Source organism: Cherax quadricarinatus, chromosome 75, assembly GCF_038502225.1.
Source record: "Cherax quadricarinatus isolate ZL_2023a chromosome 75, ASM3850222v1, whole genome shotgun sequence".
Lineage (NCBI taxonomy): Eukaryota > Metazoa > Arthropoda > Malacostraca > Decapoda > Parastacidae > Cherax > Cherax quadricarinatus.
This window is the reverse complement of record NC_091366.1, coordinates 237005-254305: the sequence shown is the minus strand read 5'-3', so window position 1 is coordinate 254305 and position 17301 is coordinate 237005. Positions and strand designations below refer to the sequence as shown.

Sequence of the window (17301 nt, the reverse complement as noted above, 5' to 3'; positions counted from 1 at the left end):
GCTATTGATGAAAATATTTTAAAGGGAGTAATGTGTGTACTGTATGTGCATTTTTTTCTTAGGCCTAGCTCTATTGCTCACTTAATATGATAGTGTTAACATGTTATTAGGCTTTTTTTTGCATTTGAAAGTGGAACAAAGGTTGTTTTGCTATACAGCAAACATGTTTGGAATTTTTTTTACAGCTTATCATTTTTGTTGTTTTATTCTAATTACAACATTAAACAAGCATTTTTTTCATTTATTACTGTACAGTTGAACTCCAGAACTTCAGTCACATAATTCACTTGTGTATATTATGCTGTACAACATTTCTGAAGACCATTTAGCAGATAACTTCAATTCATATTTTTTCTTGGTCACATTGTGTTTGTTAAGCACAACATCCCTGTTGTCCACTAACCATAGGACTTCCTTCAGAAAATACTCATTCTTTCATATGAATGTCAGTATTAAGCAGCTTTATAGTATTTAAAAATATATGTCCAAGACACATTTAAGTAATTTAGATCTATGAAATTCCCATTATTTGCAGCTTGAGGACTTTTGCCATCTTCAGGCACTTAACCCCTGTGAGTTATGGGGGTTCGGTTATATATAGTACTGTATCCTTAATTAAGCTTTTTATCCGAAGTTTTGATATATAGAACAGTGATATAAGAGAAATTGTGTGTTTAAAAGTGTTTAACTTTTTTTTAGGTGTTAAGGCTGAGTTGCAATGGCATTGCTATTCTGTGCCCCTGGGCTGGAGGTGTTGGCTGTTTGGCTGTGATGTCTGCATCAGGTCTGGCTACACCACCTCTTCATAGCCACATTGCTAATCAAGAGTCCCACATCACTGATCCTCACATCCTTAGATTTGTTTCATTAGCTGTGGAAAAATGTTTGAAAGTAAGTGAACCTAAGTCTAGCATTTCTGTTATGTCTGAATTATTCACTCATGTAACTGTTCATTATTGGCAGATGATAAGTAGCATTTTGTGACCTATATTATGTTGAGTGAACCCTTCAAGTGGGGTCTCTTGATGCTAGTGAAAGTCTCTTGAGACAAGGCACTGGAGCTACTTTTCCCTTTCTTGAATCAGTTCTAATTTCCTCTCATTACCCAGGTGCTGTATTATCTTAACTAGATGATTATAATAATACGTACAGTAAACTCGCTTTAACACGCCTCGATTGAATGTACTTTGGAATTTTGTTTTTATAACTGGCCATTTCCCACCGAGGCAGGGTGACTCGAAAAAGAAACACATTCACCATCATTCACACTATCACTGTTTTGCCAGAGGTGCACAGGTATGACAGTTTAGATGACCCTCCAAACAGCAGATATTCCCATCCCTCCTTTAGAGTTATACGGGACAAAATTCATTGGGTTATTTGGTTTTGAAACTGAATAAAGTTTGTTGGTTACAGGGTTGTCCGTTATTGTTACGATAATGGCAAAACAATATCCACCGCAGTTCATTAAACTGATGATTTACTGTAACATTTTGTGGTTGAAGGTTTATAACATAATTTTGTCCCCAGGTAGTTTTCTGAAATGTGAGTTATAGAGAAGAATAATTTCCATAACATAGTTTTATTTAACACTAAATGATGGTAAGAGTGAGGATATGAGAAGGCACAGCTTTAAGAATTCCTGGTTGTTACCAGTAATTCTTAAAACAGTGCATGAAAGTGAGAGTCAGGAAGTGTCATACAATGTCTTTATTGGTATAGTTTGATTTATTGGACTGAAACAGTGAGAAAGTAATAACATTTAAATTTTTTAACAGGCAATGGATTTTTTTAGAAATGGCGACAGTGCTGAGTGGCCATATTAGGCTTAGCACTTTAAAGTAATAGAATAATAATTTAGAGTGGGAAGAAAGAACAGAATTAACGATTGAAGATATAATGGGAGTATCTGGCAAAATAGAGAAAAGAGCACTTAGGTGGTCTGGACACAGAGGAAATGGATAATTGCAGGTTGATGAGAATATGAGTAAGGTAAGAAGTAGAGGAAGATGAAGATTAAGAGGGAAATAAAGATGTGACTGAGACTGGTCATCGTGTAGGAGTCTACAAAGTTGTGTAATAAAAGTAATATGTAAAGGAAAGTATAACTGTCCTCTAGTAGGTTAGAGAGTAGTGCATTGGGATTGTGTGTTATATTGAGGAATGCATTATTTTATGTATTTAAAAATAGTTATTAGAGAGATGATCCATCAGATGATGCAGCAGCTCTTAATTATCCATACTTGTTTTGTTCGCCAAAATTGGCGTTGTAATCTTCCGTGTCTTACAGACAAATTTAAAGTATATTTGATACTGTATAGTAGTATATAGTTTTTGCTTTGTTTGATGAATGGTTTTTGTATCAAGATTTGTCATATTTTTTTTTAATTCTTTGAAGTTTTACAACTATTCAATAAATTTAAATAAATTGTCTTGCATAAGAGCTATTAGTGTTAGATTTAAGTTGAATTTTTTTCCCAGAGTGCTCCACCTCATAGTGTTGGGGAACCAACAACAAACACGAAGGTGTTCGCTGCGAACCAAACAGAACGGTGGTTTAAGCCTCTTGAAGCTTGTAGTGACACTATAAAATGCATCAGAAAAAGGTAAGACAATGTTAAGTCTGTTCATACTCTTTAATTTTTCTATAGCCTCTCCTCTCTGTATTGTCACGAGTGAAGCACAGTGGTCTACTTCAATCTCTTTTCTCTCGTGTACATACATTTTGTGATGCATGACTTGAAAATCATGATGTTTGGAAATTGGATTCAATAATTAGTCAAGAGGGCTGAAGAGGGGCTGTTAAGGTGGTTTGGTCATTTAGAGAGAATGGAACAAAGTAGAATGACTTGGAGAGCGTATAAATCTGTTGTGGAAGGAAGGTGGGGTAGGGGTCTTCCCCGAAAAGGTTGAAGGGAGGAGGTAAAGGAGGTTTTGTGGGCATGGGGCTTGGACTTCCAGCAAGTGTGCGTGAGGTTGTTAGATAGGAGTGAATGGAGACTAATGGTTGGAGTGTGAGCAGGGTAATATTTTGTGAAGGGATTCAAGGAAACCAGTTAGCAGGACTTCAGTCCTGGAGATGGGAAGTACAATGCCTGCACTATAAAGGAGGGGTTCAGGATATTGGCAGTTTGGAGGGATGTTTAAGCTGTCATATCTGAGTGCCTCTGCATAGGCAGTGATTATGTATGAGTGATGGTGAAAATGTTGAATGATGATGAAAGTTTTTTCTTTCTTTTTGGGTCACCCTGCCTCAGTGGGAAACGACCGACATGTTAAAAAAAAATTAATAAAAAATTACTAGTTTTGTAAAATGACAGAGTTACACAGTTGAACTTTTGGTGTTTATGCTTATGAGTGATTTACTTTTTTCCAGTCACACTGTTCTTTCATCACTTCCAGGTCTGAGTCTTCTTGCAGAGTAGCTGTGTCCTTGAAATACTTGAAATGTCCTTGGGGAAATTATAATGTTCTTGAACTTTTAAAAAAATTTTGATTTTCTTTTGCTAAAGGCAAATATTAAGATACTTCAAAGCTATTTGAGGCGTTTTCTGACATTTTTTACTGAAATACATAAGCCATAACAATTAAATCTAAACTGGTGCTACTATTGCATTTTATGGGAAAATTAAGCCAAATCATGCTATTGTATTTCAAGTAGTAAACCTTAATATTTTTTTACACTGAAAATAAGCTAAGCAAGACTGCTGAAGGCAGCAGTGACAAAAATTCTTGTTTTCCCCGAGATTTTCACATAACACTTGCCCTTTTCCTCGTCTGTTTTATGATTCACAGTGTTGGCCTGACATAAATGGAAGTTGTTTGGGAGTGTAGGGAAGATTTTTTATCAACTGTAAGCTTACAAGTCTTGGAATAGACACTGTTTATTGTTATCATCACAGTATCATCTTTTCCTCGCTGACTTTATCCACACATCACTGACACACTCAGCCAACTGTAAATTTAGGAGGAGTTGATGCTGCAGTTTTTCTGTTTGCTTAATTGATTTGTTTAATCTTTCAGCTGTGCTGAGGTGAGTATTATTAGGAAACAAGTGTGTCTGTCTGGCACTTGGCAGACAAAGGATCAAGCCTCCATCACATCTTGTGCTGAATGACCCACGTGGGTTTAGCGCTTAACATGAATTACTGAAAAAATTTTCAGCCATCCTATTGTTATGGAACTTTCCTTTCCCAGGAGGGTCAATAGAGTGGAGCGGAGAGCTATGCAAGAACGTCTTCAAAAAAGATACCGTCCTCAGATTCCACAACCCCTGGCTACTGGAGAAACTGGACCACTTGATCTCATTGACATTACTCAGCCTCCAATAGATTCAGCACCTGTGAGTGGAGCCAAGTCCTCCATGTCACGAGCGCAGCAGCTGGTTAAAAAGAGTCATATTGTAACTGCTCAGCTAAAAGTCAAGGTTAGTATTACAATTTATTTTCTTGTAAACCGGTCTAAATTATTTTAATGCATATTGAACTTAGATTTTTGGTTAGTGAAACATTACAGTTAGTCATTAGGTTGGTGTAATACACTTTATATACAGCTACAACACTGATTTTTTTGGCACCTTTCATTCTTAGGCTTACCTGAAGTATACCTGGAGGGTGTTGTAGGAACCAATGCCTCCATGGCCTGGTCCATAACCAGGCCGCGTAACCCTGTTACTGCTGGCCACGCACAAAACAAACGTATGAACCGCAACCTGGCTGGTCAGGTACTGACTGCCAGTATATTGATTTTGCTGGACCAACCGAGGTTACATAATAATTCAGCAATAAACTTCTAACCCAATGTAGACTGCTGGAAACTTGCATTAAATATTAGTATAAGTAAAACCGGTTTATTACTGTTCTTTCAAAGAATGTTTTAGTACTGTCATTGCCAAATTGGTCAATTTTACTTGAGGTGCAGAGCTATTCACTACACACACTGCCATCTGTGGCTTCCAGGGGAAACTATTTTGGAAAAAAAGTAGCTGTAATTTTGTCCGGACTAAAAGGTGCTGGATGATCCATTGTGTTGTGCCTGTACTGCCATGTTATATTGAGTGTGGTTATTGCACAGTCTGTCTTTTGCTGTTTTTTTGGAATATATCTCTCTTAAAAAAAAAACGAATTTGGTTTATATGAAATTGATTGTTGTATAGTCCATCAATCTTGTAGAAGATTGATGGACTGAACACATCGACTCCAGGCTGAGGGACTGATTACCTCATACTCCTCCTCTCCTTATGCCTTCCTCTTTGTATTGGACTGATGAAGCCACTGTGTGGCGATACGTTTCCTGAATAAAGATTCCCATATGCTGCATAAGTGTCTCAATTTTCAACAGTCTTGCATTCACTGTATTTTATGAAATAATGTGACCCTTAATGTTGTAAACACACACAGAGATAATAAAAATAATTGTAATGAGTACTGTGTACTGTATGTTTTTTGGTACTCTTTTCAGTTTTTTTAGCACTGGCTGTTTCCCTCTAAGGCAGGGTGACTCAAAAAAGAAACACTTTCACCATCATTCACACTGTCCTAATTTCCCTGAATCTCTTCACACTCCAACAGCTCATTATGTCCCAAAAACCATTTGTCTCCACTCTTATCTTAACACACTCACACATGGGGCTGCTGTATGTCAAGTCCCTTGCACATGAAACCTCCTTTACCTCCTTCCTCCATCCTTGCCTGGGATGACTCCTATCCTGCCTTCCCTCTACTACAATTTTTTTTTTTTTTTTTTTTTTTTTTTCCAACAAGTCGGCCGTCTCCCACCGAGGCAGGGTGACCCAAAAAAGAAAGAAAATCCCCAAAAAGAAAATACTTTCATCATCATTCAACACTTTCACCACACTCGCACATTATCACTGTTTTTGCAGAGGTGCTCAGAATACAACAGTCTAGAAGCATACACATATAAAGATACACAACATATCCCTCCAAACTGCCAATATCCCAAACCCCTCCTTTAAAGTGCAGGCATTGTACTTCCCATTTCCAGGACTCAAGTCCGACTATATGAAAATAACCGGTTTCCCTGAATCCCTTCACTAAATATTACCCTGCTCACACTCCAACAGATCATCAGGTCCCAAGTACCATTCGTCTCCATTCACTCCTATCTAACACGCTCACGCACGCTTGCTGGAAGTCCAAGCCCCTTACCCACAAAACCTCCTTTACCCCCTCTCTCCAACCCTTTCGAGGACGACCCCTACCCCGCCTTCCTTCCCCTATAGATTTATATGCTTTCCATGTCATTCTACTTTGATCCATTCTCTCTAAATGACCAAACCACCTCAACAACCCCTCCTCTGCCCTCTGACTAATACTTTTATTAACTCCACACCTTCTCCTAATTTCCACACTCCGAATTTTCTGCATAATATTTACACCACACATTGCCCTTAAACAGGACATCTCCACTGCCTCCAACCGTCTCCTCGCTGCTGCATTTACCACCCAAGCTTCACACCCATATAAGAGTGTTGGTACTACTATACTTTCATACATACCCTTCTTTGCCTCCATAGATAACGTTTTTTTGACTCCACATATACCTCAACGCACCACTCACCTTTTTTCCCTCATCAATTCTATGATTAACCTCATCCTTCATAAATCCATCCGCCGACACGTCAACTCCCAAGTATCTGAAAACATTCACTTCTTCCATACTCCTCCTCCCCAATTTGATATCCAATTTTTCTTTATCCAAATCATTTGACACCCTCATCACCTTACTCTTTTCTATGTTCACTTTCAACTTTCTACCTTTACACACATTCCCAAACTCATCCACTAACCTTTGCAATTTTTCTTTAGAATCTCCCATAAGCACAGTATCATCAGCAAAAAGTAACTGTGTCAATTCCCATTTTGAATTTGATTCCCCATAATTTAATCCCACCCCTCTCCCAAACACCCTAGCATTTACTTCCTTTACAACCCCATCTATAAATATATTAAACAACCATGGTGACATTACACATCCCTGTCTAAGACCTACTTTTACCGGGAAGTAGTCTCCCTCTCTTCTACACACCCTAACCTGAGCCTCACTATCCTCATAAAAACTCTTTACAGCATTTAATAACTTACCACCTATTCCATATACTTGCAACATCTGCCACATTGCTCCTCTATCCACTCTATCATATGCCTTTTCTAAATCCATAAATGCAATAAAAACTTCCCTATCTTTATCTAAATACTGTTCACATATATGCTTCAATGTAAACACCTGATCTACACATCCCCACATCTACACTCTAAAACCCCCTTGCTCATCCGCAATCCTACATTCTGTCTTACCTCTAATTCTTTCAATTATAACCCTACCGTACACTTTTCCTGGTATACTCAGTAAGCTTATTCCTCTATAATTTTTACAGTCTCTTTTGTCCCCTTTCCCTTTATATAAAGGGACTATACATGCTCTCTGCCAATCCCTAGGTACCTTCCCCTCTTTCATACATTTATTAAACAAAAGTACCAACCACTCCAACACTCTGTAAATCATCTTATTTTGCTCTGTCCTCTCTAAATAACCAAACCACCTCAACAACCCCTCCTCAGCTCTCTATATGTTTATTAAATCCCTTGTTAATTACTGTGCGTCTCATGTGCAGGAATTACGTGCAGAAGAGGAAGAGAGAGTTCAGGCAACAGAACGTCGAGCAGCTCAGGCCTCGGAACGTGCACGCAAGAGTCAGCAACTTGAATCACAAGTCTTAAATGCAGTTTCAAATCCACAAGTATGTGTTGCATCTCTTGTTTCCTTTCAAGATTACCAGGTGATAAATTTACAAATGTTACTTTGTGAATCAGTCTTATTAAAGTTTTAGGTTTTTGCCATAGGAGCAAATTAATTGGACAGAGCCACCCTTGCTGTGATAAACATTCTGTAAAAAAAAAAAAAAATCACTTCATGTCAAAGAACTTTATATCATTTTATTTACATGATTTTTAATCTCATGTTCTAAAAAAATAAAAGTATTTGTTTAATTATTTAAATTATGACTTATTCATCACATTGCTGATGTCTCACTGTACATTGACTTTGATCTTTTAATCTCTGCTCCAGTTGGACGATTGTGACAGATATTTGAGAAGCTTGATCACTAGCGCACTCGGCTCTCACACTAAGGTCCAGGGTTCAATTCCCCAGTACGGCAGGAAACATTAGAACATGTTTCCTTAAGGCCTGTCCATGTTAAACGATCAGTAAAATGGGTACCTGGGTGTTAGTCGACTGGTGTGGGTCGTATCTTGGGGCAAAAATTGACCTAATTTGTCCAATATGATCTGCATAACAAGGGGCTTTCTATATAGTAGTATGTCATTGATGTCAGCTAGGCCTGTATACCTTGTACATGTACTTGTAAAAATAAAGATATTCTTTCAACAAACCAGCCATATCCCACTGAATCAGGGTGGCCCAAAAAGAAACAAAAGTTAAATAAAGATCTTATATTATTATAAATATCCATCTGGTCTGTTCACTTTCCCTTGATGCTCTCTTGTGAGGTACTGTTTTGTGCAACTAGAATGGAAGTCTGTTAAATGGGGATGGGGGGATACCAAAAGTTTTGCTGATACCTGTACCATCAGAATTGGCTGATACCCACCAATACCTGTTAAATGTTTTATACACTGGCAGGACGACTAATATTTTCTTACTTGTGAAGATATGAGTTGATAAGCTTAGCTACAACCAATTTACATTCACTGTATATTTGTCATTACTTTTTTGCATTTGTTAGTACTATATTTCCTTTATACTTTAGGCTAGCTGGTCTGAGACCAGGCCTCATAGACAGCGCTCCACAGAGCAGTTAGTAGATAGGTAATAGATACAGGAGGGCCCTGCTTGTACAGCAGGTTAGGTTCTGGGCTGCTGCAGTTAGTAGATAGGTAATAGATACAGGAGGGCCCTGCTTATACAGCAGGTTAGGTTCTGGGCTGCTGCAGTTAGTAGATAGGTAATAGATACAGGAGGGCCCTGCTTATACAGCAGGTTAGGTTCTGGGCTGCTGCTGTAAAGTGAAATGTATCCTTTTTTTTTCACTTTCAAGTGCTTGTTTACACTATCATATATTAAGTGAGCAATATAGCTAGGCCTAAAAAGTGCATATACAGTACACACATTACTTAAAAATATTTTCATCTTTTGCTTATAATGAGTGGTGATTTTTTTTTTTTTTTTTTTTTTTTTTTTTTTTTTTTTATTAAGAAGTCGGCTGTCTCCCACCGAGGCAGGGTGACCCAAAAAAGAAAGAAAATCTCAAAAATGAAAACACTTTCATCATCATTCAACACTTTCACCTCACTCACACATAATCACTCTTTTTGCAGAGGTGTTCAGAATATAACAGTTGAGAGGCATATACGTATAAAGATACACAACATATCCCTCCAAACTACCAATATCTCGAACCCCTCCTTTAAAGTGCAAGCACTGTACTTCCCATTTCCAGGACTCAAGTCTGGCTATATAAAAATAACTGGTTTCCCTGAATCCCTTCACTAAATATTACCCTGCTTACACTCCAACAGCTCGTCGGGTCCCAAATACCATTCGTCTCCATTCACTCCTATGTTACACGCTCACGCACACTTGCTGGAAGTCCAAGCCCCTCGCCCACTAAACCTCCTTTACCCCCTCCCTCCAACCTTTTCGAGGACGACCCCTACCCTGCCTTCCTTACCCTACAGATTTATACGCTCTCCATGTCATTCTACTCTGATCCATTCTCTAAATGACCATACCACCTTAACAACCCCTCTTCAGCCCTCTGACTAATACTTTTATTAACTCCACACCTTCTCATAATTTCCACACTCCCAATTATCTGCATAATATTTACACCACACATTGCCCTTAGACAGGACATCTCCACTGCCTCCAACCGCCTCCTTGCTGCAGAATTTATAACCCAAGCTTCACACCCATATAAGAGTGTTGGTACTACTATACTTAAATACATTCCCTTCTTTGTCTCCATAGATAAATTTTTTTGTTTCCACCTATACCTCAACGCACCACTCGCCTTTTTTCCTTCATCAGTTCTATGATTAACCTCATCCTTCATAAATCCAACCGCTGCGTTAGCAAAATGCTGCGATGTGAAGCACTGTAAAATGAGGTCCTCCTGTATCCACTGTTGCTTCCTAGGTTGTCAGTTGTTTTCCTGGTCTTGAGCACTTATTCCTTGCTCTTGTGAACTTTTTCTTGTTGGATTAAAGTTAAATAAGTTTAGTTCAGTTAGCCAGATTTGAGTCCTGGAGGTGGGAAGTACAGTGCCTGTACTCTGAAGTGTGGGAGGAGGGGTGGAGATATATTGCAGTTTTTGAACTGTAGTATGAGCATGCCTCTGGCAAGACTGTGATGGAGAGAATGATGATGAAACTGTTTCTTTTTCGTGTTGCCTGGCCTCGGTAGGAAACAGCCGATGTTTAAAAAAAAAAAAGGGAAAAGATGAGTTGCAGATGAGGGTATTGAGCATGCAGCAGCATCATCAATGAAGACTTTGGTTAGCTTTAAAAATAGCTTCAAGAAATCTGTGATTGGGAAATGGTTGGGTGTAAAACGTGTCTAGCATGGGCAAGTGAGCTTGCTTTCTTTTGTCATTCATTATTTCTTTCCCTTCAAGATGGTGGCTTAATACTGGTGAATGGTTATTGATTAATGGAAATGGAACTACCCTCCCTTTCCTCAGATTGAACCTGATTACCTCCCATTCCTCAGGCACAGTATGACACTAAATAGATTTAGTATTTCCTCGTGTGGAAGAGATACGTATACAGTTCAGGATATTTATTAGAGGAATAAACGTCTTATTAGAGGACATTTATTCCTCTAATAAATGTCCTGAAATGTACACAAGTCTTTTTCCATATCTTGTCAGCATCACCATATCATTTTTCAGTATTTCCTAAGGAATTTAATGCAGAATGATTTTATTTCAGGACACAGGTGAGCTAGTGCAATCACTGGTGTGCTTACGTGATGGTGACGGCATGCACACTGATCTATTTACAACAGCTCAAACTATCATCAATCTGGCGCTGATGCATGTTAAAGGCACCAGTAGGGTGAATATGGAGGTTAGCAACAGTATTATTTGTGGCCAGAGTTAATGAAAATAATCATTTATTAAAAATGAAGATTTTACAGACCACAAAATGGCTGGAGTTGGAACTTGTGATGAATGAATCCTAAAACTCCAGGCCAGTGGCTTATGCACTAGCCTGGAGTTTTAAGACTGGGTTCAAACCACACCTGTTCCCTGGTTTGTTTACAATCATATTTTTTTCAATTTCATGAGTCGTCATGATTTTACTCTCAAACATAATTGTGTTGTCATTAAATTCTGTCTCATATTGACTTTTTGTATTAACCATTTCAAGTGGAAATATTTACCCCGGAAGCATAAATTTGTTAACCCTTTCAGGGTCAAGAGGCCCTCTCCTAAACTTGTTCTCAGGGTCGAAAATTTTTTGGAAATTTTTTTTTTATTTTTTTTATGAAATGATAGAGAATCTTTTCCTGATCATAATGACACCAAAAGTATGAAATTTGATGGAAAACTTATGGAATTATGCTCTTAAGAAGTTAGCGATCTCAATGATGTTTACGCATCAGCGATTTCGCCCAATTTGAGCCCTATTTTCAGCAAATTCCAGTGTACTAGTCAACAAAAATCATAACTATTTCACTAGAACTCCATTTTTTCTATCGAAAGAGTACAAGAAACCACCCATTTACTGATTTCAACTATCCAGTAAAGTGGTCAGAAATTGGCAATTTTGCTAATTTCACACAAATTTCAAAAGATGCCAATTTCCAAATAGGGTCCAGAATAAACAGGACAGACATTCCTGGCACTAAAATAACATTTTCTCTGTTTATTAGTCACGTCCCCAGGCCCCTCTTACATCTCTCTTGCTTTCCACTTTGAATTTTCATTCTCACTAAAAATAGATTTACTGTTATGCTGACTACTGCATTAGTGTAGAATCTTTTTCTTTCAACACACTGGCCGTACCCCACCGAGGCGGGGTGGCCCAAAAGGAAAAACGAAAGTTTCTCCTTTTACATTTAGTAATATATACAGGAGAAGAGGTTACTATCCCCTTGCTCCTGTCATTTTATTCGCCTCCTACAACATGCATGGCTTACGGAGGAAGAATTCTGTTCCACTTCCCCATGGAGGTAAGAGGAAATAAACAAGAACTAGTAAGAAAATAGAAGAAAACCCAGAGGGGTGTGTATATATATGTTTGTACATGTATGTGTAGCGTGACCTAAGTGTAAGTAGAAGTAGCAAGACGTACCTGAAACCTTGCATGTTTATGAGACAGAAAAATGGACATCAGCAATCCTACCATCATGTAAAACAATTACAGGCTTTCGTTTTACACTCACTTGGCAGGACTAGTAGTACCTTCCCGGGCGGTTGCTGTCTACCAACCTACTGCCTAGAATTAGTGTAGATATGGTATAAATAATATCAGTGCACTTGTAAAAGAATATTAGACTTACCAGTTGACATGTATTGGACGCGTGGCATGATTTGTTTACTTTTGAACTTTGGCATAAATCAAACATTTCTGCTACTTTGAGCTCAATTTCAAGGTACTTTTCATTGTGAAACCAATCAAAATCATCTCAGTTTCTGTAATATGTCTTCCATTCTATAAACTGAAACCAGGAAAACTAGAATACAACCTTAAATACCATACGAAAATACACTGCAAAGTCGCTGTTTTAAACCAAAAACACGGAGTTTTTTTTTTTCTCATTATGCACTGTGTGCTGCAGGATTTTTTTATACTGTGCACACTGACCACGTGGACCCATTCTTTCATATGCAGGCCTACCAGCTTTCTCTCGCTAGATTTGAAGGCGCTAGCATTTACACGTACTAGTACATCAATAACCCTGGTGCGTAAGCCGTACTAGTACGTTGGAAACCCTGAAAGGGTTAAAATGTGAAGTATTGTGTTTTTTGTGAGCTAAGAAGAGAACTGCTATAAAATATTGACATGCTTGTCACCCTGCCTTGCCTTTCCTTGCCTTGCCAGGAGACAGCTGCTGAGTTAAAATAAAATTGAGTCAGTTTGCACATTCAATATTGGTACATAATAAGATCATAAGAATTAAGGAGCACTGCTGCAGGCCTACTGGCCTATACTAGGCAGGTCCAAGTCACACCCATTTAAGAAGGAACACTGCTGCTGGCCAATTGGCCCAAGCTAAGTAGGTCTAACTTGCACCAATGCACACCTGCGTGTACCCATTCATAATGCTTTAATATAGTCTGGTATTTATAACTTAATATTTATAACTTCAAGAGTTGCATACTGGCTAAAATATGTAAAATTACCTTTGCTTTGTTGTTGAATTATTGTCATTTTTCTTTCAGGATGGCTTGCGCAAGGTTTTAGGATGTGGTGTTTTGCAGACGACTGCTGAAATTGCTAGTAGACATTCTCCTGATGCTCATCTTTGGCATTATAAATTGCAAGTTCTCTTGCATCTGGAGCTGCTCTGGGTGTTAGGTAAGTTAATGTTTCCAGGGGTCTCTGCTGTGTAATTTGGTAAATAATTGCCTATAAATTACCTATTTGAGTTTGTGGAGGGGTATATCTAGCGCTTGGTCCTGCCTTTTTACTTTTGACCCCTGCATGAATGAACCCTTGATTATTGATTTGGAACCCCTGTATTGAGTATCATTCTGAGGTACTGTATAATTTTGTTAATGCAGGTTCTGTGGCAATGGGTTGTGGCTTGCAACATTCATGTAATCGCCTATTAATGGTTATCTGTTTTTAGTGATAAGAGCAGAGCTGTGTTCATGGTGGTCATGATTCACTGTTTCTAATATGGTTACAAGTTTCTAGTAACTATGGCACTTGCTGCCTTTTGACTCATTATGTTATTCTAACTGAAGCAAAACTTTTTTTTTTTCACTATTTTTTTCACTTGTTAAATTTGTGACTTTGTTCTCCTTGATAATGGTCCTAATGGTGTAATGCAGGTGCTTCTCGACTTACAATGGGGTTACGTTCTGATGAACCAATTGTAAGTTGAAAATATCGTAAACGAATATGAATATACAATATGATATTTTTTTTTTTTAACAAGTTGGCGATCTTCCACCTAGGCAGGGTGACCCAAAAAGAAAGAAAGAGTCCCCAAAATGAAAATACTTTCATCATCATTCAACACTTTCACCTCACTCACACATAATAACTCACCGAATAAGTAAATAAATAATTACTGTAACTAAACACTATTGAAAAGTAAATAAATGTAAAGTACTTTACAGTATAGAATGTGCATCGTTATCACACCATTGTAAAGTTGAAATACTGTAAGTCAGACCATTGTAACAAAAAAAGGCACAATACCGTGACTGGAACGATACACAAATAACCCGCTTACGACGACGTTTCGGTCCAAATTGGACCATTTACAAAGTCACACTTTGTAAATGGTCCAAGTCGGACCGAAACGTCGTCGTAAGCTTCTCTCTTTTATGTGCGGGTTATTTGTGTATCAGACCATTGTAAAACGAGGAGCATCTATACTGTTCATGATGAGCTCTACTTGGATGTCAACCAACAAACTTGTGCTCAGTATTGACAACACCTTGTACATAATGTTTGGAAACAAAGATAAAAAAAATCAGTTGAACATTAAGTTAGAGAATACATGTACAGTTGTACATCTTAACAGTACATCTTAGGTGTACATCTTAACAGTACCCTGTAAAATTCATCACTCACATTCAGTGCATATGTAAATAAATAAATTTCCAAAACAGTGACCATACTTTCAAAATCTGCTACTGTGTATCTCAGCCGTCACTGTTTGCTCTGTACTACTCTCTAATCTCTCCTCACTTGTATAGTATATGTGCATTAGGAGCTACAACAGAAAATCACTTAAATCGTTCATTACTCAACAAAAATCTGTCACTACCTGTTGGCTTAGCCATTGTTTATCGTATTAAGTGAAGCTTATGTACTACATGTAGAGTTACTTAATGCACTGTGTATTTGATGTTTGTCTTGTTTTCAACAGGCTACTCATCAAGTCAAGTAAATGATGAAGAAAATGAAAGCAGTCATATAAGAGAGCATCACATAGAAGAGGTCATGAAGATGTTACGGGCAATTTCACTTCGCCATAACCCAACTACCATGGCCGCCTTCCTTCAGGAGACAATCCTTGAAAAGTATGTTTTGGCAAAATATTAGGTATAGTGTCTCTTTCTCTTACCAGTTGGACTAAAGTCTCTCCACTTGTTGCATTAAATAGGCTTAGTGTTTTCCTCTGTGCTTTTAAGGAGTGGTGGAAGATGTTGAAGTTTGAAAGTGTCATTTCAGTTGTGATGTCCACCCTTCTGCTAAGATAGCTATTGGATAAGTAATGGTGAGCGTTTTTCCTTCTATGGATCGCCCTTCTCTGATGGGAAATGGCCAATGTGGTAAACAAGAAAAGTCAGTTTTGACATTAGGCTACTTGAAAAATTTTGCCAGTTAGTTCATTTACTTTGTTATGTTATGGTATAGTGACAGAGGTACCAGTCTGTATATTTTATTTTTTTAATACGTCGGCCGTTTCCCACTGAAGTGAGGTGACCCAAAACAAAAGGAAAAAAAAGTTTCATCATTCAACACTTTCACTATCATTCATACATAATCACTGTGTTTGCAGAGGTGCTCAGATATGACAGTTTACATGTCACTCCAAACAGCCATTATCCCAAACCCCTCCTTTAAGTGTAGGTATTGTACTTCTCACCTTCAGGACTCGAGTCCGGCTAGCCGGTTTCCCTGAATGTCCTTCACAAAATTTTACCCTGCTCACACTTCAACAACTCGTCAGGTCCCAAACCCATTCGTCTCCATTCACTTCTAACACGCTCACGGATGACTGATGCATGTCCAGGCCCCTTGCACACAAAACCTCATTAAAAAAAAAAGGAAGGTGGGGTTGGGGTCACCCTAGGGAAGGTTGGAGGGAAGGAGTAAAGGAGGTTTTGTATACGAGGGGCTTGGACATCAGCAGGCGTGTGTGAATATGTTAAATAGGAGTGAGTTGAGGCAAGTGGTTTTTGTGATGATGTGCTGTTGGAGTGTGAACAAGGTAACATTTTCTGAAGGAATTTAGGGTAACCAGTTAGCCAAACTTGAGTCTTGGAGGTGGGAAGTACAGAACCTTCACTCTGAAGGAGGGGTGGGGATATTTTGCAGTTTGGAGGGGCATCTAAACTAGTATCACTGCACCTCTGGCAAGAATGATGGTGAAAATGTTTCTTCTTTTTTGGGTTACACTGCCTCAGTGGGAGACAGCAGGCATGTTAAAAAAATAAAAGGTCTTAAAAATTTCATGTGATTGTAGTTACAACAGGAAGAAAAAGAATTCAAAATTCTGAGAATAGTATCAGAAATCACATTAGATGGTTTCTTTTCTAATACATTAGCAATAATAGAAAACTGGAATGAACTCCAAGAGAAGGTAGTGGATGGTAAAACTATTTGGAACTTTGAAAGTTTTTATTACAAATTGATGATAGAAGAGCTGAAGCCATGATCATAGTTTAACTGTAATAATATATTGGTAATTACACTTGTCAGTTACCTGTGAATGTTCATCACTTGTTTCTCATCTTGGTTACAGTTACTTTCACATTATATAATTATATCATCATAGCCAATAGCAGACATTCTTTATTCACCCAAGAATTTTTTTTTTTTTTAATATGTCGGCCGTCTCCCACCTAGGCAGGGTGACCCAAAAAGAAAGAAAATCCCCAAAAAGAAAATACTTTCATCATCATTCAACACTTTCACCACACTCACACATAATCACTGTTTTTGCACAGGTGCCCAGAATACAACAGTTTAGAAGCATATACATATAAAGATACACAACATATCCCTCCAAACTGCCAATATCCCAAACCCCTCCTTTAAAGTGCAGGCATTGTACTTTCCGTTTCCAGGACTCAAGTCCGGCTATGTAAAAATAACCGGTTTCCCTGAATCCCTTCACTAAATATTGCCCTGCTCACATTCCAACAGATAGTCAGGTCCCAAATACCATTCGTCTCCATTCACTCCTATCGAACACGCTCATGCACGCTTGCTGGAAGTCCAAGCCCCTCGCTCACAAAACCACCTTTACCCCCTCCCAGCCTTTTCGAGGGTGACCCCTACCCTGCTTTCCTTCCCGTACAGATTTAGACGCTCTCCATGTCATTCTATTTTGATCCATTCTCTC

At 38.3% G+C, this 17301-nt stretch overlaps 1 protein-coding gene across 1 annotated transcript in view; it reads left to right on the top strand.

Moving 5' to 3' along the window:
• The window catches only part of LOC128691778 (treslin-like), a 39569-nt gene that overhangs the window by 4434 nt on the left and 17834 nt on the right, over positions 1 to 17301 (top strand). Inside the window, exons 3-9 of the mRNA XM_053780691.2 lie at positions 700 to 891; positions 2482 to 2606; positions 4198 to 4426; positions 7634 to 7759; positions 10974 to 11111; positions 13433 to 13568; positions 15097 to 15250. Coding sequence (XP_053636666.2) covers positions 700 to 891; positions 2482 to 2606; positions 4198 to 4426; positions 7634 to 7759; positions 10974 to 11111; positions 13433 to 13568; positions 15097 to 15250 — 1100 coding nt within the window. The remainder of the gene's footprint in view (positions 1 to 699; positions 892 to 2481; positions 2607 to 4197; positions 4427 to 7633; positions 7760 to 10973; positions 11112 to 13432; positions 13569 to 15096; positions 15251 to 17301) is intronic.